The sequence below is a fragment of the Lipotes vexillifer genome, unplaced genomic scaffold (genome assembly GCF_000442215.2).
Source record: "Lipotes vexillifer unplaced genomic scaffold, Lipotes_vexillifer_v1.1 scaffold987, whole genome shotgun sequence".
NCBI lineage: Eukaryota > Metazoa > Chordata > Mammalia > Artiodactyla > Lipotidae > Lipotes > Lipotes vexillifer.
The window spans coordinates 777,639-800,070 of NW_006787426.1; the positions used below are offsets into that span (position 1 = coordinate 777,639).

General features: G+C 55.1%; 2 protein-coding genes across 2 annotated transcripts in view; one reads left to right on the forward strand and one right to left on the reverse strand.

Annotated features, from left to right (window-relative positions):
• The first annotated feature begins 11,487 nt into the window (after positions 1-11,487).
• COMT (catechol-O-methyltransferase) lies at positions 11,488-16,611 on the forward strand. The gene is made up of 4 exons (XM_007460027.1): positions 11,488-11,776; positions 12,497-12,690; positions 12,926-13,057; positions 16,411-16,611. Exons 1-4 carry the CDS (start codon positions 11,488-11,490, stop codon positions 16,609-16,611), a joined length of 816 nt encoding a protein of 271 aa, XP_007460089.1.
• Positions 16,612-19,093: 2,482 nt separating this feature from the next.
• ARVCF (ARVCF delta catenin family member) overlaps positions 19,094-22,432 on the reverse strand; it is an 18,265-nt gene continuing 14,926 nt past the window's right edge. Inside the window, exons 10-17 of the mRNA XM_007460028.1 lie at positions 21,455-21,582; positions 21,111-21,261; positions 20,816-21,014; positions 20,589-20,700; positions 20,398-20,488; positions 20,129-20,182; positions 19,686-19,771; positions 19,094-19,214 (exon numbers count right to left, since the gene is read on the reverse strand). Of these exons, the coding sequence (XP_007460090.1) occupies positions 19,107-19,214; positions 19,686-19,771; positions 20,129-20,182; positions 20,398-20,488; positions 20,589-20,700; positions 20,816-21,014; positions 21,111-21,261; positions 21,455-21,582 (929 nt within the window). The 3' untranslated portion in view covers positions 19,094-19,106. The remainder of the gene's footprint in view (positions 19,215-19,685; positions 19,772-20,128; positions 20,183-20,397; positions 20,489-20,588; positions 20,701-20,815; positions 21,015-21,110; positions 21,262-21,454; positions 21,583-22,432) is intronic.

Below are 22,432 nucleotides of genomic sequence, written 5' to 3' on the forward strand. Positions count from 1 at the left end.
TTTGTTCCAGTCTTTACAGGAGGCCTCTTGGAGAAGAGGGCTCAGAGGGGCCTGGCTGGGTTCTGTCAGGGAGCGTCTCCTTAGTGAATGGTCGGAGCCAACAGTAAACCCGGGTTTTGAGTCCTGAGGCCGGCCAGTTGAGAAGATTTTAGACATTGAGCTCTCAAGTCTCTAGGTGGTGGAGTGAGGCCGCGGTGGCAGTCCACTAGATTTCCTGGTTTGCCTGTGAATGTTTGTGGTGACGTGGAGACCTCAGAGTCGCAGGCAAGGCTACTTCCATCCGGAGCAGAGCCCAGGAGACGTGGGCATCCTGGTGGGCTCACGCAGTGGCCCACATGTGATGGGCAGTGGTGACCGGTTCTCTGAAGTTCCTGCCACCTTATCTGCCTTCAGCTTCCAGGGCTTTTTCAGACTCTGGAGGAAAAGGGCAGCTACACGACACCTGAGTACCAGGATGGGTCTGGGCAGTCACACCAGGAGGGAGGGAGGAAAATGGGAAAAATTAATATTTGGAGAGGTGTACCAGATATTGAAGTAAATGGAAAGGCCTGGGGACCTGCTGAATGCTGACAAATGTGTAATTTGGCAGTGCAGTCCAGTGAACAGGCAGATAATAAAACCTCAAAGGCAACAGACAGGACTGGACTCTGATGACCCACAAGGTGTATTATTTTCTCCACTGAGACAAAATTTCTGTCTGTAGTCACTTCCATTTTTGATCAAAGATAAAGTAAGATTATTCTTGTTTACAAAATAGCTCCGGTCTCACTAGATTTGGGCTGATTCTTTATGTAAGTGCAGCAAGAATAATGGTTGACACACAGCCCTTTTAAAGTTTGCCTTGTGGAATTTTTTACAGGGAATCTCAGACTGGACATTTAAAAGCTTCCAAGACTAGGAAGTCAAGAAAGTGCCAGCAGAATTCTAGGCACTAGGCACTAGGAAGCAAGAAAGTGCCACTGTAGACTCGAGTGAACTCCTCTCTGCTCAAGGTTCCCCCAATATCCCAGGGTTCCTACGCCTGTAGGAGGCGACCTTCCTCGCTCCCTGGGAGACTGGGGACTCTGGATGCCCAGCACCAGGCTGGGTTTTCCCAGAGGGCTTTTTAAGCCTTGGTTCCATAAAGTGACTGCAGTTCCTTAGAACCATCTGGTCATAGCTGAATCCATGTGTCATTTTCAAACATGACATTCCTTGGTAATACAACCAACGTTTTCAGTTATGTCCTATCGCAAAGAAGACAGTCTTATTAAACCTATGCAAATAACTATATTGCCATGAAAATAAGGATACTCAATAATAGTTTCTGATTTTTGGAGGGATCAGGTGCAGAGAAAAACATAAATGCTTCAATTTTGTTTATAGAAGTATAACTTACTAGACTGTTATGAGTCATAGCTTAAGAGAAAAGGGAAAGTTTTTTTTTTTTTTCTCTAATATCCAGAAAATGGGACATTAAAAAGCCAACAAGGGACTTCCCTGGTGGTGCAGTGAATAAGACTCAGCACTCCCAATGCAGGGGGCCCGCGTTCCATCCCTGGTCAGGGAACTAGATCCCACATGCATGCTGCAACTAAGAGTTCTCATGCCACAACTAAGGAGCCAGTGAGCCGCAACTAAGGATCCCTCGAACTGCAACTAAGGAGCTGGCCTGCCACAATTAGGACCTGGCACAACCAAATAAATAATAATTTAAAAAATAAACAACTCTTAAAAAAAGAAAAGAGCCTACAGTATTCTAAACAGAAGCCATAAAAATTATAATCATGCTTTGTCAGTTTACTTAGTCTCATGTAGTTAGTTTTTAGCATCTTTATTGGAGTATAACTGCTTCACAATGGTGTGTTAGTTTCTGTTTTATAACAAAGTGAATCAGTCATACATATACATACATCCCCGTATCTCCTCCCTCTTGCATTTCCCTCCCACCCCTCTAGGTGGTCACAGAGCACTGAGCTGATCTCCCTGTGCTATGTGGCTGCTTCCCACTAGCTAGCTATTTTACATTTGGTAGTGTATATATATCCATGCCACTCTCTCACTTCGTCCCAGCTTACCCTTCCCACTCCCCGCGTCCTCAAGTCCATTCTCTATGTCTGCGTCTTTATTCCTGTCCTGCCCCTAGGTTCTTCAGAACCAATTTTTTTTTTTTTAGATTCCATATATATGTGTTAGCATTTGTTTTTCTCTTTCTGACTTCACTCTGTATGACAGACTTTAGGTCCATCTACCTCACTACAAATAACTCAATTTCGTTTCTTTTTATGGCTGAGTAATATTCCATTGTATATATGTGCCACATCTTCTTTATCCATTCATCTGTCCATGGCACTTAGGTTGCTTCCATGTCCTGGCTATTGTAAATAGAGCTGCAATGAACATTGTGTCATGTAGTTAGTTTTCGTTCTGCTTGATCTTGGGAGAGCAGTTCCTGGGCCCATGGGTTTCTCCACTAGAGTTCTGGGTTCTGATCCTTAGTCCAGAGGGATGGCGCTGCCCGAGGTCCCTGCCCGGTCCTTCCGCAGGTCTCTGAGGCAGGCCCTTTTTGTTGAGGATGAAGCCCCCTGGCTTGTAGCAGATTACAAATGCTTTGGAGAAGCATCAAAGTGAAACAAAGTTACCTGCAGCTGACAAAAGACTTAAAATGGCTGTGGTTAAAGAACTGATGAGAGGGGCTTCCCCTGGTGGTGCAGTAAGAATCCGGCTGCCAGTGCAGGGGACATGGGTTCGAGCCCTGGTCCGGGAAGATCTCACATGCCATGGAGCAGCTAAGCCCGTCTGCCACAACTACTGAGCCTGCGTTCTAGAGCTTGCGTGCCACAACTGCTGCACCCGCATGCCGCAACTAGTGAAGCCCGCACGCCTTGAGCCTATGCTCCGCAACAAGAGAAGCCACTGCAATGAGAAGCCCGCGCACTGCAGCAAAGAGTAGCCCCCGCTCGCCGCAATCAGAGAAAGCTCATGCACAGCAACAAAGACCCAACGCAGCCAAAAATAAAAATTAAAAAAATAAAAAACTGATGAGAGGTCATCATAAAAACACAATTGACAAGGAAATTTGGGTGTTTCTGTAACATACACACCATTTTAAATATTAACTATAATTATGAGTGATAACATTATACCAGAACATATGGAAAGCAAGCAAAATTTCTAAAATATTTATATTAATAGCGTTTACCTGTACAAATATAACATATGGAAAGTTAAGATTCTCTTCTTATTTGACAGTGCTTCCCATGCAGTTTACCATAACAGACAGACCTAATTATTTTTAACATCCCTTCTTTTACAAGGTAAAAGTACAAACCACTGAGATTTTCCAAGGACCCTCTGGGAAATCCCAAAGCCATTTTGAGATCCAGACTTCATTTAGGATTGATTTGGGGAAGACAGAGTTGTCCAAAATGTCAGAAGATTTGAACACTTGATTAAATAGGATCCCAGCTCACTGCAGAACAAGACTCAGTTACCTCCTTAACCAAGTGACAATACGGGAGCTCACAAGTAGGAACAGGAGGAAACAGGACTGCAGACCTGGGTTTTTGACCAGGGGGGACACTCAGTTCTCCCGAGTGGCAACTAGGGGTACAGGGAATTATTTTAAGACACAGCTTTTTTCCCTAGGAAGATTATTCAAAAGGTAGAGAGAAACCTTTTACAATCTCTCATTAAAAGCAGACCAAAAATCCAAGAAATCTCATTTTAACAGAGAGGAAACCAAGCTCTACTTTTGTATCAGTATGCTATTGATGGTAAAGCTCATTTAAGAAAATTTTGTATACAAATCCATTTAACCTTAGCCAGCCGTAACCTCACAACACAAAATTCCTTTTCCACAAAGCTTCCACCACTTTCTATGTCCATTCAGGTTTGTTTCCCTCTTTTTTATTTTACTTGAGGACAAAACGACTCTCCTTCCCTAACAAAAACACATCCTACATTCTCTGCATACTTTTCACATAAGAACATATCCTATTTTCCAACTTTGTGTACCAAGTTGTTTCCCTTTGCTTTGTATCTAGTAGTAGTTTTATTCTCACACATTGATTATAATTTTTAACCATTAGCAACCTTTATTTTACAGAGAAAACTAGGAAGTAGGCAATTGCAAATTGTCATATCCCAGTATTCTGTAGCAGATTAGCAAATTTTATGAATATAACATCTCGTAGATGCTTTTGACAGTACAAATTGTTTAACTGTGGCAAGATCATGTTTATTAACACACCCAAATGTCTTTAGCTTCTTTGTATCATATAAACATGAGAAGCAAAAGTATATAAACTTATGCCTAATAATGAATGTTTCAGCACTTTATCTTTTTTAATTAATTAATTGATTGATTAATTATTTTTGGCTGTGTTGGGTCTTTGTTGCTGTGCGCGGGCTTTCTCTAGTTGCGGCAAGTGGGGGCAACTCTTCGCTGCGGTGTGCGGGCTTCTCATTGCAGTGGCTTCCCTTGTTGCTGAGCACAGGCTCTAGGCACGCGGGCTTCAGTAGTTGTGGTGCACGGGCTTAGTCGCTGCGCGGCATGTGAGATCTTCCTGGACCAGGGTTTGAACCCATGTCCCCTGCATTGGCAGGCGGATTCTTAACCACTGCGCCACCAGGGAAATCCTCAGCACTTTGTCTTATTTAGAAATTATTTAGATATTCAATGAATATCTGTTATTTAACTTAACTTGGCATAACTCTAAGGTTGCAAGTTACCAAAAAGATTTTGGAAACTGTTTTTAGGCAGACACATTATAAAACACAATTATTATTGAAATAAAGTTTGTCAGAATAGTGACTAGATTTGATTAAAATCAAACTTATGTGTAAAATCTTAAATGTCTAGTGGATAAAATATTAGCTATTTGACCAGTAAACCAAGTAGAATAAAAATGTATATTTGCACTATGTTTAATGTTGACAACTCTAAAGATACACCTGTTTTATGAAATGAACAATATTAAACTAGTTTTATTTAGCAAAGATTTACCAAATTACAGGAACTTGAAAAACAGTTGAGTTGGTTCTTATATTTCGGGAGTTTTAGGAAGATTTCATTTACGTAAGTGCTTGTTCCTCTCGAAGCCAATTAGGATAGAACTCCTTTAAGGAATTTTATAACCTGATTTGGTAATACCATCTGGAGGTAGGGAAATATCATATATACATATAAAAACATACAATCTTACATAAAGATACAGACAGATGCAAACAGAGATGGTTTTCTTTAAAAAAAAATTTTAGCTATGCGTCAGGCATAAATACAATTATATAAAACTCACTAGTTTATATAAGAGTTGGACCTTGTCTTTGCTTCGTTTTATATTTTTATCTGAATCATGTTGTAGCAGGTGGGGCAGGCTAATTACCTGTTCCATATGAGGCCTTAAAGCTTCTCACCAGCATCTGTGGGGACACCTTTAAGACTTTTTCTTCACTGATATATACGTAGGGAGGCGTAGACTAAATGTTTCCAATTCACTTTTTTTTCCTTTTCAGCCTCAAGTGATTGCTTTCGGGGGTCCCTGAGTCCCTTGAGAGCCCCCAGTGGGGCAGGGCCCAAGGTTTCAGGGGCTGGGGGATTTTAGGGGCTGGGGGGGAGGGGAAAGGCCGGGAAAGGACAGAGGGCAGAGGAGGCAGGGGCTGGGGGAGGAGGGAGTGGGAAGGGGAGCCACTCAAGACCACCTTATCCTTAGCAAGGATGCTGTGTCGACCAGGAGGAAGTGGGCAGAGGCAGCCCGAGTGCTGCTCCATCAGCGGGGCTGCAGGGAGTCCCCAGGGAGGAGCAGAGTGGCCCCCAAGGGCCAGGAGGGACTCCAGCCCAGGAGGTGCCCTGGCCTTCCCCTGCCCCCTGCTTCAGGGGCAGCACCTGTCCTCACTGTGGTCTGTGGACATGTCTGGAGCCAGAATCACAAGGAAGGGAGGTGAGCCTGTGGTCCCTGGGCCTCCGCATCCCACGGGGTGTACACGGGCAGTGCCTGAGCACACAGCTTTGCGTGTCCCCGGCAGACCCCCAGCTCGGGCAGCCAGCCCCTGGACCCCCTTCACAAGGACCCTGGCCAACCCACCCTTTTGTCCCCAACTGTTGCCTGTGCTCTGAGGCCTGCCTTCTGGGGACGCTGCGCCCCTCAAGCCCTTTCTCCGGGAGGCTGGCCGGCCCTGTGTGGCTCCTAGAGCCCCCACACAAGTGCCATATGGCCCTCCCCCGGCTTCCCCACGAGTGTGGGCTGAGGCCCAGGCGTCTGCTGCTCTCCAGACAGGGGGAGGGCCACCCGGGCGCCACAGCACATTCAGCTCTTTGCAGAGGGGCCAGAGGCATTCCCAGTGTCTTGATGGACCTTTCAGACAAGCCTTGGAACCCTGGGACTGAAGATCCCATGGCTCTGGGTGTCCGTGCCCCTAATGCCGGTCCCCACCTGGGTCTGTGGGGGGCCAGGGCCCTGGCCAGTGTCTGCATTGGGCCCTTAGGGGGATTATCTCCAGGAGGATAAGTGGTGATAGGAGATGAGGGAGGGCGTGGTTTGGGGGTTGCAGGGAGAACACTTAAGAACGGGCTTGGGACTTCCCTGGTGGCGCAGTGGTTAAGAAGTCTCCTGCCAATGCAGGGGACATGGGTTTGAGCCCTGGTCCAGGAAGATCCCACATGCCACGGAGCAACTAAGCCTGTGCGCCATAACTACTGACCCTGCGCTCTAGAGCCCGCGAGCCACAACTACTGAAGCCCGTGTGCCTAGAGGCCGGGCTCCGCAACAAGAGAAGCCACCCAATGAGAAGCCTGCACACCGCAACGAAGAGTAGCCGCAACTAGAGAAAGCCCGTGAGCAGCAATAAAGACCCAACGCAGCCATAAAAATAATGGGCTTATAATAAGGAAGGTTTGCGGGGTGGGCTGTTGCTGTAGTGGTTTTGGGAGAGAGGGCCTGCCCCTCACCCAGGTCCACGTGCTGTCTCTGGGGAGATGGATGCAGGGTATGTACATACACTGGAGGTGTCGGAGGAAGCTCAGGACAAGAAGGCCTTCCCCTCCTCCCAGAAGGGGGTGAGTGTGCACTGTGCGTGGGCAGCAGGCTGCCCCCAGGCACCCAGTCTCAGGGGGCAGGTGGCCAGAGGACAGAGAGACTGGGAGCTGGGCTGTTTTTTCTGGATCCTGCTTCCTAGTGAGGAGTGGTGTGTCCCTTTTTCTTTTTGGAATAGGGAGGACCCGAAACAAGGTGGCTTGTTTTCTTGGTTTTCCACTGTTTTTACTGTAGTAAAACATACATAAGTTAAAATTTACCATTTTAACCATTTCTGAGCGTACAGTTCGGTGGCATTAAGTGCATTCACATAGTTGTGTAACCATTGCCGCTATTTTCAGCACTTTCTCATCATCCCAGGCAGAAGCTCTGCCCCATTCAACAGTAATTACCCTCCTCCTCCCCAGCCCCTGGCAACTTCTGTTCTGCTTTCTGTCTCTGTGGATTTGCTTCTTGTAGGTATTTCATATGAGTGGAAACATTCAGTATTTATCCTTTTGTGTCTGGCTTATATCACTGAGCATAATGTCCTCTAGGTCCATCCGTGATGTAGCAGTGTGTCAGCACTTCCTTCCTTGTAGGATATGAATCAGGGCTGCATTCATCTTAATAGCCAAGTGATGCCCCAGTGTGCAGATAGACCACACTTTGTCCGTTCGTCCGTTTCCATTCGTTCATCCCTCGGCTGCTGTGACTCACACTGCTCAGAACGTGGGTGGACAAGTGCAGGTTCAAGTCCCTGCTCCTAGTTCTCTTGGGTCCACTCCCAGAAGTGGAATTGCTGGGTCATATGGTGACTCTATATTTAACATTTTGAGGAACCACCAGCTTTTTTCCAAAGCAGCTGCTCCGTCTTACGTTCCCATCAGCCGTGCATGAGTTTCCGATTTCTCCACATCCCCGCCAACACTCATTATGTTCCCTTTTTTGGGGGAAGTCATCCTAATTGGTGTGAAGTCGTACCTTGTGGCTTTGATCTACATTTCCTTAGTGACTAGTGATCTTGGGCACCTTTTTGTGTGCTTATTGGTTGTTGGTGTATCTTCTTTAGAGAAATGTCTATTCATGTCCTTTGCCCACTTTCTAACTGGGCTGTTGTCTTTGAATTGTAGGAATTCTTATATATATTCAGCATTTTAAACCCTCATCAGATATGTGGTTTGCAAATATTTTCTCCCATCCCCTGGGTTGTCCTTTTGATGCACAAAGTTTTCAATTTTAATGAAATTCTATCTTTCTTTCTTTTGTTGCCTGTGGTTTTGGTGTCATATCAAAGAATCCATTGCCAAATTCAAGGTCATGAAGATTTACTCCTACGTTTTCTTCTACAAGTTTTATGGTTTTATCTCTTAAAATTAGGTTTTGGATGCATTTTGAGTTAGTTTTGTATATGGTATGAGGTAAGGGTCCAAGTTCATTCTTTCACAGGTGGAACTCTAGTTGTCCCAGAACCATTTCCTGTGGAGTGGTCCTGGCACCTTGTAAAACAATCATTTGATCATAGGCGTGAAGGTTTGTTTCCAGCCTCTCAGTTCTGTCCGTTTGTTCTATGTGTCTGTACCACAGTGTGTTAATTACTGTACCTTTGCAGTAAGTTTTGAAATTAAGAAGTGTGAGTTCTCCAACTTTGTTCTCTTCCAAGATTGTTTTGGCTATTGTAGGTCCCTTGAGATTCCATATGACTTTTAGGATGGATTTTTCTATTTCTGCAAAAATGCTATTGGACTTTTTTGGTGAGAGTGGCATTATATCTGAGGGTCACACTGGGCACTGTTTACATCCTGACAATGTCAAGTCTCCAGTCCATGGACATGGGATGTCTTTTCATTTATCTGTGTCTCCCTCAACTTCCCTCTCGCTATCATGATGCTAAATGTGTCACCTGTGGAGGCCTCATGAAGGTCCAGCGTCCTCAGCAAAACCGGATCTCCACGGCAGCCTCTCCCAGGACTGCCCCTGTCCTGAGGCGAGAGCCACCAGGAACAGGACACAGCATCCTGCACAGATCTTTGCCCCTTCCCCTCACTGCGATTGGGAACCATGTTTGGAAAGTGCACTTTGCAAGCCCCTTAAAACCTTCCATCATGCGTGTTTAGGACACACAGAAATAGAGGGTTCGAGGGTGCCCCTCGGTCATCAGCTCTTACCTTCTGGCCAACGGCCCCTTTGTCCTCCTATCAGGGTAACTGGGGCTCTTTATCTCCCACCCTGGGCCCAGAGCCAAGCAGGGTGTTGGGATCCTAGGGCTCCAAGGCCACCGCTGGGTATACCGAGTGACCTCACCGTGGCTCTTTGGAAGGGTAGAGCAGAAGACACTTGGGTACGAAGACCTGAAACAAGAGGAGTCCTCCATGTTTTGTTTCCCCACAGAGGGTTCTCCACGGCCCTGAAGCGCTTCCTCCAAGTGTGGCTTCCTTCAGTGGCTTTATTATTATTATTTTTTTAATAAATTTATTTATTTTTGGCTGCGTTGGGTCTTCGTTGCTGGGTGTGGGCTTCTCATTGCAGTGGCTTCTCTTGTTGCAAAGCACGGACTCTAGGCACGTGGGGTTCAGTAGCTGTGGCACACGGGCTCAGTAGTTGTGGCTTGAGGGCTCTAGAGCGCAGGCTCAGTAGTTGTGGCGCACGGGCTTAGTTGCTCCACGGCATGTGGGATCTTCCCAGACCAGGGCACGAACCTGTGTCCCCTGCACTGGCAGGCAGATTCTTAGCCACTGAGCCACCAGAGAAGTCCCCGGAATATTCCTTCTTATTTTTGATATTTATGTGTAACGTTTATTAGTTTTTTTCATCAACCCAGAGAATAAATCAAAATGATCCAACATCTCACCACAGCTAGTGAAGATAGTCATTATACATAAAGCAACACAGGTGTGGTTAGGGGCTCTGAAGCTCACAGAAAGGAGCACAGTGAGCAGTTCTGGTCACTTCAGGCCACTCGGCCCCTCCTTGTTGAGTCCTGTCACCTGTCCCTGGAAGAAAGCTCTGTGCCTTAACCCACAGCGCCTCCCCTGTGAGTCCCGAACCTGCCTCCTGGGTGGTGGTGCATCCTGCCCCATGGGGCATGTGCCTCCTTAGCCTGCAGGGCAGTGCCAGGACCAGGGAAACCAGGGAGGCCGTCCCTGGTGTCCGGACTGGGGGACGCTCCAGGCTATGTCTCACTGCCTCTCTGCTCTCACTTGAGGGCCAGGCCGGCCTCTGGGAGGGGCTCACGCGCCACGACTCTGGTCACCTTCAGGTTATGGTTCCTGCTTAAATTACCTAAAGGCAGGAGAACCCCGCACAAATTCCATCTGCTTTGCTGCTGAGCTCAGAGGAGGGGCGTGGGGGGCAGAGCCGTCTGAGGATGCAGGTCTGGTCAGTGGCCTGGGAGCAGAGCAGGGCGTGGGCCCCACCTGGGTCTTTGTGTGTGCAGACTCTGACCTGCTGACCACGTGCTCACTGTGCCTGGTGTGAATAGGCCATGTGTCCTGAGACCACTCAGACATCTGGGTGTCCATGCTCCCCTGTTCATCCCTGCTCCGCCCACCAGAACCCCTCCTCGTGGTACAGGGCATTGGCGTTTGGAGCCCTGAGCTGTCCTCGAGGGGTCTCCCCTCCAAGATCCTTGGCCTGCCTGCTTTCCCATGTGCCTTTCCCAATGGGAGCTTCTCGGGGAGCGGGGTCCTGTGTGGCCCTTTCCTGTGTATGACCCCTGAGTGACCACAAGCCCCAGTGGAAGCTTCCCACCTTCCTCTGTCTTTCATCCTTTTCCATTTTAAGGTTTCTGCTCTGTGCCAGCTCAGCCTTGCCGTGTCTCAGGGGCCCCGGGCCCCTCATCTGACTGGGACCCCAGCTACCTGCCCAAAGGGTCGCTTGCCGGGGGAGGCCTGTCTCGCTCCCACTGTGGTGTGGGTGGCAGGGTGGCTTTCCTCCTCAAAGGGGAAGAGGGGACAGACTGGCCCTGTGTGGTCGTCCCCTATGGGAAGAGCCAATGGACTGTGCCCTGTGTGCCTGACTTGGGGGCTCCCTGTGTCCTTCTCTGGAAACTCACAGGGCCACACGAGCTCCTGGACTGTCCCAAGTGTGAGTGCCCAAGGGGGCTGTGCGTGAGGCTGGCTTCCCCTGTGCTGTGTAAACAAGCCTCAGGCCAGCTGTGTCCCTTGTCAGGGCCGCCTGGGAAGCCACGGGGCTGGGGGAAGCCAGACACACCTGCTCCCGACCCCTGGGACGCAGCCCCAGTGGGAAGTGGTTTGCAGGTGGGTGGGGCTGTGGCTATGCTCACCTGGAGCTGGCCACCAGGCATGTGGCTGGCCTCTTGAACCTTGTACCCCCATCAGCACAGGGGGGTGGTGGGGGGGCAGTGGCAGCACCCCCAGACTGAGAGCGTGGGTCAGCCAGGAGGGCAGGTTACTAACACTGTGGTGACCACATGCTCCCAGGAGTCCTTCAGGCTGCAAGGCCAGGTAGAGCCCCGCCCATTGCCCCATCACAGATGCTGGAGGCCCCACCCCTGCTGCTGGCAGCTGTCGCCCTTGGCCTGGTGCTGCTGGCGCTGCTGTGGCTGCTGCAGGCCTTGCGACTCTGGGGCCTGTTCATCATTGGCTGGAACGAGCTTGTCCTGCACCCCGTCCGCAACCTCCTCATGGGCAACAGCAAGGAGCAGCGCATTCTGCGCCACGTGCTGCAGCACGCTGTGGCCGGGGACCCGCAGAGCGTGCTGGATACCATCGACGCCTACTGCTCGCAGAAGGAGTGGGCTATGAACGTGGGCGACAAGAAAGGTGGGCAGTGCGGCCAGCACAGGTGAGGGTCAGGGGCTGTGCAGAGCCCCAACGCCCATGTCGCTGTCCCCACGGGAGGGTGGGACATTTGATAAACCCCCGCTCCAGGAGGTGCTGTTCAGGGGTCCCCTTGCCATCACCAGTTAGAGGCAACAGGAGAGTCTCCACGTGGGCCCTGCACTCGCAGGCCGTCAGGCAGAGCCAGGTGTCAGCACAGGGTGAGCAGTGGGTCCCTGGCTGTCCTGGCTGGGCCTGACGGTGTATGGAGACCCTTGGACTCTGCCAGGCACAGGCACCAGGCCCCCCGCCCCAGGCTGCCTCCTGACCTTTGGACTCCAGCCTGGAGCACAGGCAAGTGCCACACTACACTCCCTGGAGTCAGGCCCCGGGGACAGACATGACAGCTACTGTCCAGCCCCCTTGGACCTTCTGACAGTGTCCAGCTCAAGGGAGCCAGGGAGGCTCTGAGTGCAGCCTGGGGGCAGAGTGGGGGCTGGACAGTGGTTGTCACATCTGTCACGTCTGGGGGCTTCCACAGAGGGCAGCTCTGGGTTAGGACGAGTTGGGGGCAGGGAGGAATGGTGGAAAAGAGAGGGAGCAGTGTGTGCAAAAGCAGAGGCCTGAGGGGCCAGGCACTGGGAGGGGCTGCTGCTCAGGAAGGAGATGGGCCAGGACTGGGGTGGGTCACCCCCTGCCTGCTCACCCCACTCCCCTCCGTAGGCCAGATCGTGGACGCCGTGTTGAGGGAGCAGCGTCCCTCGGTGCTGCTGGAGCTGGGTGCCTACTGTGGCTACTCGGCTGTGCGAATGGCCCGCCTGCTGCTGCCCGGCGCCCGGCTGCTCACCATTGAGCTCAACCCTGACTACGCCGCCATCACCCAGCAGATGGTGGACTTCGCAGGCCTGCAGGACAGGGTGCGGCACCATTCCTAGGGTGACAGATGTGGACTCAGGTTCCAGGGGCCAGGAGGGCAGGAAGGGCCTGGGCCACACCCTGGCGGCTCAAGGCCACATTTACCCAGCTGGCCCACAGCCCCGGTCCACAGAGCAGGAGACTCCCAAGGCCCCCAGAGGGAGGGGCAGAGCAGGAACCTGTCTCCCAGAAGCCACTTGGACTCTCAGGGGTCCGGGTGGGGGTCTGTTGTTCCAGGTGACCGTTGTCGTCGGGGCATCCGAGGACATCATCCCCCAACTGAAGAAGAAATATGACGTGGACATTGTGGACATGGTCTTCCTCGATCACTGGAAGGACCGGTACCTGCCAGACATGCTCCTCCTGGAGGCGAGTGTCGACTTAAAAAAAATTGCACAGTGTGAGAGTAGCAAGTTAAGTTTTATTTGGGGCTAAATGAGAGCTGCAGCCCGGGAGACAGGACCCCCGATAGCTCTGAGAAACTGTTCCAAAGAGGTAGAGGGGGAAGGTCAGTATATATGTGATTTTGGTGAAGGGGGAGTACGTGCAATCGAGCACATTTTTTTTTGCCAAATGTTTCTGCTAGTCACAAGGAGCAGTCATCACCATGAAGGATTTTAGTGTTTTTCTAGATACAAGGAGATACAAGAATTGGGCTCATAAAATCTTCTCCTGAAAATATCTTTCTGAAGACCTGTTCTGCCAGTTTTTCCCAGAGCACAGAGTGCCTTATTTTAGCTCTCTACCTGAACTCCTTTCAGGGGGTGTTGACAGTCAGCAGCTGCAGCAGTAAATGATTTAATCCTTGTAGAGGTAGATGGTAAGTGCCAATGGAAAATGCCGATTCATAGTTGACAGGAGCCTTGCGCCCGCCTGGCTGGAATGGGCCCTGCCGAGGGCGGCCCTGGGGGCCCGGGAGGCTTGGGCCAGCCTGCCTGCATTTAGGACATGGAGGGGAGTGCGGGGCCCTGGGCGGGGTGGAGATTGGAGGAAGGGGGATCCCTGCAGGGCAGCCTGTGCCAGGGTGGCTGGGAGGGGTGAACACCCGGGGCTGCAAGGGCTTGGGCTGGGGAGGCAAGAGGGAGGCAGCCTAGTGGCCACGTGGCTCTCCTGACTGGGTGGCAGGTGCTGGCCAGGGAAAGACGCATCTCCTGCCCGCCTTCCTCCCCAGACTCCTTGTTGTATGCCCCCTGCGCCCCCGCCCCCCCGTGCCCACCCCCAGGCTGTCCAGCCTCAGTGCCAGCTGCTCCTCCGGCACCACGTGGTAGCCAGGGGGCTGCCTCGCGCCCAAGTGAGTGGAGCTCAATATTGATGACCACCACCTTGTCCCTCCCGGGCGGTCAAGGGGACACAGCAGCTGGGGACGCTCTGCCCCACCACGGCCTCCAGCCCGGCAGCCACATGGGGCTGACCCTTGTTGTCAGTCCCCTGCTCGCCCACCTCGGCTCCCCCACAGGCCGGGCATCACCCGGCACAGGGGGACTGTGGGCGTGGGGGGCACGGCTGCTTGAGCCATAGCTGGGGCCGGGCAGGACCTTGCACCAGTGGTGTTGGCGTGGGTGTGGTGGGCCTGGTGCCTGAACGTGGCGAGAAGGAACCAGCCCTGGCTGGGGGGTTGTGAGAGGGTGCAGGATGGTCTGGGACTGGGCAGGGTGGGGGCAGTGGGCCAGGGCTGTGTGTGGAGGGCTTGACCACACAGGCAGGGCACGGAGGAGGGCTTCAGGGAGGTGAGGGCAGGCTAGACCTGTCTTCCGGAGAGATCCTGTTGCCTGTGTGGAGTGGGGAGGGGTGGCGGTACAGGGGACCCAGACCAGGAGCTGCACGGGGACCTGTGCTGGCCGAGACGGGTGGCAGTGGGGGGCTGGCACAGAGGCCCTCGAGCCAGAGCGGGGGCGGCCGCAGGGAGCACATCTGGGCAACTGAGCAGCTGGGCCTGCGTCACCGGGAGGGGAGGTTTCAGCAGCTTTGGGGTGTGTGATAATTACGGGGCCTGCATTGATAGAAAAGCAGCAAATATTGCCCTTAGTAACTAGGAAACTAATGGTTTTCTCAGTGCCACTTGTTCAAAGCTGGTAATTATCTCAAAAGAAGAAAAGTTGTGAATTGGGAATGTGCACTCTGAAGCCCTGCAGCCGGGCTCTTCTTGGGCCTGGCTGCTCCCCCTGGGTTGGGGTGAGGGGCTGGCAGGGAAGGTGGCCGTTCAGACCAGGAGCTGCTTCGAGGCGGCCTCGGTCCCCCATTGCTCAGGCCTCTCCACAGGCTGCTTGGGTGTCCTCCCAGCAGGGCAGCTGGCTTCCCCCAGAGCCAGAGACAGAAGCCACACAGTGGCCAGAGTCTCAGCCCAGCCCACACCCTGGGCGGAAGGAGGGAGGGTCAGGGAACAGTGGACCCGGCTCTGGTCCTCTGAATGCCGTTCCCTCCCTGCTGCCAGCACACAGTCTTACTCGGACGTGGGCTTCTGGCCAGAACTCTCCAGGGCTCTGTCCCCAGGCAGGCAGCCAGGCTTTTGCATCCCTCCTCTGTAACTTGTGGGTTTAGCGCCTGACTTGTTGAGCCCACCTTGTCCACCTGCGTCCTTCAGAATGAGCTCCAGCTCGCCTTGGGCGTTTCCTGCCCAGACCTGAGATGCCCTCCTGGGGCTGGGCAGGGCGGGGGTGGGGGGGCGCCTGCTCCCAGGGTGCCCTTTCTCATCAAGATTGCTGGCAAGTTCCTTTTCTTTTTCTAAGGGAAACGCTCCATGATTCAATAGAGGTACTTTGTTCAAATTCTGGCTCATGGGTTGTCCCAGCCTCACTGATCTCACAGCTGTGTTTTCCACTCTGGCCTGAGGGACCTTGGCCTCCCCCTCAGCCCATGGGCCGGAAGGGAGGCAGCCACCACCAGGGAGACTCGAGGGCTGCACAGTGGACCTCACATTCCTAAGTCACCAGGGGGTGCCCATCTGTCCCTGTGGTCCCGCTGGCAACTGGCAACTTAAGACACGCCTGGGGCCCTTGCCTGATTTTGCTTTCTGTGTTTGGGATTTTGCTTTTTTTTTTCCTCACTTTTATTTAATGATCATGTAAAGAAAACTGAGCTACCAACAGAACAACTGGGCCGTCCCTTCACCCCCTCCCCCAAACATTTCCTCTCAAGGTATTTCCTCTTTTGATTTTTGATGTAATCTAAGCAGCTCCTCCCCCAGCTTAGAGAGACTGCAGAGGGACCTGGGAGGTCCAGCCGCTCCTCCCTCTGCAGAGCCCAGGCCCGGAACACTGGCCAGCTGCCCAGGGCCCAGGCGCTGGTGGAAATGGGGTGCCTCAGAGTGGACCCAAGGGCCAGGCTTGTGGGTGGGTGGGGAGGTGTGCCCCATCTCTGCCCCCCAACAGTCACCCTGGTCAGGCCGGATTGAACCTCCAGTGACCGCTGACAGCAGCCCACACACTGGGCACCAGGCATCTGACCTGGAGGAGCCCCGTGTTCCTGGCACCCGGTGACCAAGGGACCCACTGGCCTTAGTCACCACTGTGGCTTTCCCAATCCTGGCCCCGTCACCTCCTCCACTCACACTTCCAGCTAGTGCTTAGTAAGCACCTGCTGTACTGAGGGTGCAGGAGGAGCAAGGAGACCCCCGCCCAGCACAGCCCTTTCCTGCTGTGGCTGCTGCCAGTGAGGAGCTGGTGCAGGGCTGACCCAAGGTTAGGCCACCCTCACCTCCTCCAACCATCCGTCTGTCCCTGCAGGAGTGTGGCCTGCTGCGGAAGGGGACAGTGTTGCTGGCCGACAACGTCATCTGTCCTGGGACACCAGAGTTCCTGGAGTACGTGCGTGGGAGCAGCCGCTTTGAGTGCACACACTTCAGTTCGTACCTTGAGTACTCACAGGTGGTGGATGGCCTGGAGAAGGTCGTCTACAAGGGCCCAGGCAGCCCTGTGCAGCCTTGACCGCCCACCCTGCCCCAGCTCCCTGGCCAAGCTGGATTCTGAAGGGTGTGGTGGCCCTACTCCTAGCTGCCCCGTGTCTGCAATGTGTGCGCCTGTCCCCAGTACAACACCCTCAAGGCCTGCGAGGCCCAGGCCTGCCCGCGCTGGCCCCTGCATGTGGGTCCACCCCAAGCGCAACCAGCTCACCTTGCAAAATCACTACAGTAAATCTGGAAAAGTATCTGACTGTAAAGGTCAGCTCAGGCAGGTGGTGTCCGTGACAGTGTCACACCCCCACCCCCACCCCCACCTCCCAGCATTCGTCAGGCTTCTGATTCAGGAAGTCAGAAGTCAGGGAACTGGGGCTGTGCACTCACACAGCCTGCCCTTGAGGTCTGCCGTCACCAGGTGGCAGCAATGCCTCAGTGATGGCACCATAACCAACAACTCACCCCACACTTCGGACTCCTGAGTTCTTTCACTTCCTTTTTAAGAATGAAATGCAACTTCTTTACTAAAATCATCTGTTAACAATCTCATATACCAATATCATGTTTAAAAGATAGTAAAATAGAAATTAAAGATCTAAATATTTAGGTAAGAGATGAACTGAGTGCTTCTTTTCAGCCACTGTGATGATGCTTCTTTCCCCTGGTGTCCTTAGCTTTGCACCAAACACACGCTGCTCCCCTTGGCCAGATGCTAACACTGCAGACTGGCCACAGCAGTGCCGGAGGTCGGCCTTGCTCAGTACTGTTCCCGTGGCCAGGCCGAGGGCCCCTGTTACAGCCCCATGGGGATGTCTGCAGGCTGGGGTGAGCCCCACCTGGGAAACCGGAACAAGGCAGTCAGCCAGCCTGCAGGTCCATCTCTGACCAAGCAGGTGCTGGGGAAGGTGGACACGGCCCTACAGCAGTGCCAGATGTGGTCTGTCCAGTGCCCAGCCTTTTGGGGCCTGCGTGTGGCTCTGAGGGGAAGCACCGTCCCCAGTCCCACTCGGCCTTGTCGGGGGAAGAGAGTAGACTCAGACCAGCTGCAGCATTTCTGCAGGTGCCCAGCTGGCAAGGGATGAAGCAGAGTTGGTTTGCATCCACCTAAATCCACAGGTGCCCCCAGCTCTGACCTGGTGCTCCAGCCCCAAGGCCCCCAAGTGGTTGGACCTCTGGCCACCTCGGAGGCTCCCTTGGGCCCCAGCAGAGGGTGGGGTCCTAGACCCCAGGATCACCCCTCCTGGTTGAGGCCCATCTGTGCCCAAGACCAGCCACTGGCCAGGACTCCACCCCAGGCCTTAGGACCCAGCTAACCACCCAGGATCAAGCCCACTCCTCTTTGTGTGTAGAAAGGGGACGCACGTGGGAAAACAACCCTGGGGACTCAGAGCTGAGACCCTGCTGGACACAGCAGACACACACCGAGGGCCACCTCCGACACCCAGCAAACGATGGGAGCAGCTCACGGAGGGAGCTGAGCCTCAGAAGACAGGAGGTTCCTTTGTTGTTTTTTTTAATTTTTAGTTTTTCTTACAAAAATTTAGATGTTTACCCATAGTCTTATTTTGGTTTTGTTTTTAATTGTTTTCATTAGTGTTTTTCTTGTTTTTAAGTCACAAACAGCAGGCACTGAACAGCAGTCCCCCACTGCTACTGCCAAAGGTCAGTCCCAGAGGCGCTACTCAGGGGCCAGAGCCGAGCAGGGAAGATGCTCCAGGCATCCGGGGGTGGGCGAGGCCCTCCAAAGCCTCTCTGTGGGTCGCCCCCCACTCAGGGCCCAGGGAAGCCCCTCCACCCTTGGGTTCAGACTCCCTTCACTGAGCCCCCTCCCTGCCTGGCTGCGGGGCCCCAGGGCCCCACCCCCACCCAGCTCCTCAGGGGCCCCGCCAGCCCCAAAGCAAAGCCAGGTGCCCGGCCCTGGGCCCCGCCGGGCTCCCACTAGCACACAGCACCATATCAGTAAACTGACTCGCCCGGGCGTTAGAAGGGGGGGAGCGAGGGCGGGAGGGCAGGCGTGTCCAGAACCCACAGCTCCAGGGAAAGAGGAGCTGCCAACCCCCGCCGCCAGGGGACCCCCGCTGCCCAGGTCCTTTCCCCGAGGTCCGTTCTTCCGAGATCAGACCCTAAGAGCAAACGACTGGGCCCAGGCCCTGAGGAGGAAGAGGGGAAGGCTGAGCAGGCCCGGTAGCAGGGCGATGGAGGCGTGGGTGAAGGCGGCTGCCTCAGGTGGTCCTCGGGGAGGCCCTGTGCTGGGGGCATTGGAAGGTGTGGACCACCCCTGTTCTCACCCCATGACCTCCAGGTCCTGATGGCACAGGGCCTGAGCCAGGCTGCAGGCCAGGGGGCCCCTCCCTCAGCCCCCAGCCTGGGCTTCCCTCTGCTGGGCCTTCAGGCCCGCTGAGCTCGAGGTGGCCCTGCGGGGAGCGTGCGGAGAGTGGAGCAGGCAGGCAGGCAGACGGGATGGAGAGAAGGCCCTGCCCAGAGGACGAATACCAGATGAGAACAAGAACGTACCAGGCATGCAAGCTAGACCCAGGAGTCAACAGGCTGAGGCTTAGCATCCCCCACGGTGTCCACCAGCCTGACCGCGGGTCTGCTGGGCCCGGGAGGAGGAGCCTTCCTGCCGGGGTCGGGCTGCAGGGCGGTGGGCAGGAGGGCATTAGAGGCAGAACAGAGCAGGTTAGTCCGAGCTGGTGACTTGGGGCTGGGCTGATCAGCAGGGCAGGGCGAGAGCCGGGGTGCATGCGAGGAGAGGCCTGAGGGCCAGGGGAGCTGAACCAGCGGGGCTCGGAGAGGCAGGGTTGGCACAGAGCAGATGGCAGGGGCTGCCCTGGAGGCGAGACCATGCAGAGGAGGGTGCAGATGCGCCCTCTGTCCCGGGCCCCCTCCCTCCCAGTGGGTGCGAGTTTTTAACCACCTGCACCCACAGGCTGGCTCTGACGTGAGGTTCCCGAGGCAGAAGGGCCACACCCTGAACAGGTCTCCTAGCCCAACTGCCCTGCAGGTGAGCCCCACCCCAGGTCCCAGACCAAACCTTGCCTGGGCCCCTCTCCAGGTGACCCCTGGACACACCACCTCCCTGGACACCTGCCCACAGCCACTCACTTTCAACGTCTCCTTCTCAGAGGCCTCCCCTGCAGGGTCACTGCCTCGAGCCCTGCACTCCCTCCGGTCAACGGCGGAGTATCCATCTGTGGGGTGGAGGCAGGAGAGGACTCTGAGGCAGGCACCAGGCATGGATCTCCCTCTCAGCCCAGGGTGCATGTGGAGAGGGCCCCCACCTAGCCCGCTCTGAACCAGGCCTTATCACGGCCTCTCCCGTGCGGTGGGCCTTGCAGCCTCTCCCCTTTTCCCCACCAGCAACTCAGAACCCTCCAGCTGCCCCTCAGCTGCCAGACAGGACACCCTGGCTGGGCAGTGACCCCTCCCTGGCTGCCCCACCCCTCACCCCTGAGCACCCCTAAACCAAATCTTTTTTCCAACCACAACTCCTCGGAAGGTCCTCCCCACACAGAGAATAAGTAGCCTGCACCGGCACCTGCCCTCACCTGGGCCAAGTGCCTCCATGGGGATCACGTCCTGGCTGCCTGGCTTCTCGCCGTCTGCAAGGTACGAGCGGGTGGCTGGCTGGTTGCAGCGGTGGCAGGGGACCAGGGCTGGCCTCAGCCTGGTGCCAAGGTGAACACCACGGGTGGAGAGGATTGGGGAGGGGAAGGGAGGGGGCCATCTTCCTGGAGGAAGGTCGGCCTCCCTCTACCCCTCAGCAGGGTGGAGGGACACTCCTGAACCTCAGGATGGACCCCTGCCTCATACTCACCCAGGCTCTTGTCCACCAGCGGCAGCGTGCTATCGTCCAAGCCTCCGGGACTTGGTGGTGCCTTGGGGCCCTTGGCACTAGCAGAACCCGACTAGGGGGAGGAGGGCACACAATAGACGGGGTGGGTCGGGGTGCTCCCATGGGGTACCCAGCCTGGGCGAAGTGAGAGAGAAGGGCCGGGTGGGCCGAACCTGGAAGCGCGCCTTGGTCCAGCCGTCCCTCTGCAGGGCACCACGCAGCTCCTTGTAACTCCACACCGTCTGCAGCACGTGGGATGCAGCCTTCGCCTCGCGCACCGATTGGCTGCGGTCCGGGCTGGGGTCAGTGTCTGGCCAAGATGGCCCTGCTCTGCCCCCACCTAGGCCCCGCCCCACCCACCTGGGGGCACCTCCTGCCCACCTAAGCCCCACCCACCCACCTGGAGGCACCAAGTGCCACCAGCGCAGGCACGCCGCGGGCCTGCAGCAGCGAGCGCGCATTGTCCAGGCTGTCAGACACGATCTCATGGATGGTGTTGAGCACGGCCACCACTGTGTCCTCCTCCAGACAGGCCCCGGGCCGCGCGGGTGCCTGCGCGCTGCGCACATTTCGCACGAGCTCGGCCATGGCGTAGCTCCCTGCGGGCAGGGGCTGTGAGGACGCTCCGGCGCCGGCAGGAGGGGGGCCGCGAGGAGCGGGTGGCCCGGGCCCCAGACCCCCGTCCCCGCCCTCACCGATGAGGTCCTTGTTGCGCCGATCCAGCGAGAGGTTGCGCAGGGCGATGGCGACGGCGCGCACCACCTTGTCGGTCTCCGACTGCAGCAGCTCCACCAGCACCGGCAGCCCGCGCTCCTTGCGCACTGTGGCGCGGATGTACGTGGCCCACTGCGGCAGGGGCGCAAGGTGTGCTCAGTGCTGGCCGCGCCGCACACACCAGACGCTCGCCCACCTGAGCCCTGACCACCCCTCCGGCTGGACTGTTCTTCTCCCCCACCTGACAAAGCCCTCCCCCCGCAGCTCCACCAGGAATACTCCTGGGGTTCCCTCGGCCTCCTCCCTGCCAGGCTTGGCCTCTCACCACCCAGTTGCCGGCACTGAGGTTCTGCAGGGCACCGGCTGCGGCCTCCAGAGTGTTGAAGTTCCGACTCTCCGTCAGGAGGGACAGGTAGAGACGCACTACCTCGGGCTGGTACAGCAGCTCAAAGCCTGCGCACGGACCACCCGCAGCCCACAGTCACCCAGGCCGTCCCATCACCCCCTAGCCCCTCCTCAGCCCTCCCAGGGAAGGGCGAGCTGTGGCCCAGGATGGCTGTGGCATCATCAGGAATGTTTAGCAGCAACACGTTCACCCCTTAGCCACCAAAGAGTAAAAAGCCTTCCCACTTCACAAGGCAATCAACCCAAGCTCTGAGGTAGCAGTGGGTTTAGGCAAGGTCATTCTTCCTTGACCCCACTGCCAAAGAAATGGGACCTGCCTGATGCTGGAGCTTCCGGGAGGCCTGAGGTGGGGAGGGAGGCAGTAACCACAGCTGCTCCCCTAGCAACAGGACTCAGACTCCCTAGCAACAGCCCCCCCACCCGTATATAAGGCCCACCCTCCCTGTCAGAGCCACTCAACCACTCCTCGTCCCTCATCAGTTGAGGCTCCAGCCTTGCAGCAGAGCCACCCCACAGTGCTCCAGAGAGGAGGGCGGAGCAGCCTTCCAAGTCTGCCCCCACATTTAGGCTTCTGTGTCCCTGGACATTTCCTCCCCTCCCCCGCCAAGCCCCACATGTCATCACCCCTTCTCCAGTTCTCATGTCCCATACTCCCTCCACTCCAGCTTCCTGTTCCCCAAATGCTCCAAGCACTTGCCCCTGCAGGGCATTTGCATGGGCTGGTCCCTCTGCCTGTGATGCCTCCCCCCAGACCTCCCACGGCTGCGCTGCTGCACCCTGCTCTTGGGCATCTGGGCTTGCACGGCAGACCTCTCTCGCCCAGGCTGGATTCCCAGTGCACAGAGAAGTGCCACAGAGTGGGGCTCCGATGGACACAGGGAGCGAGAAGCTTGAACCG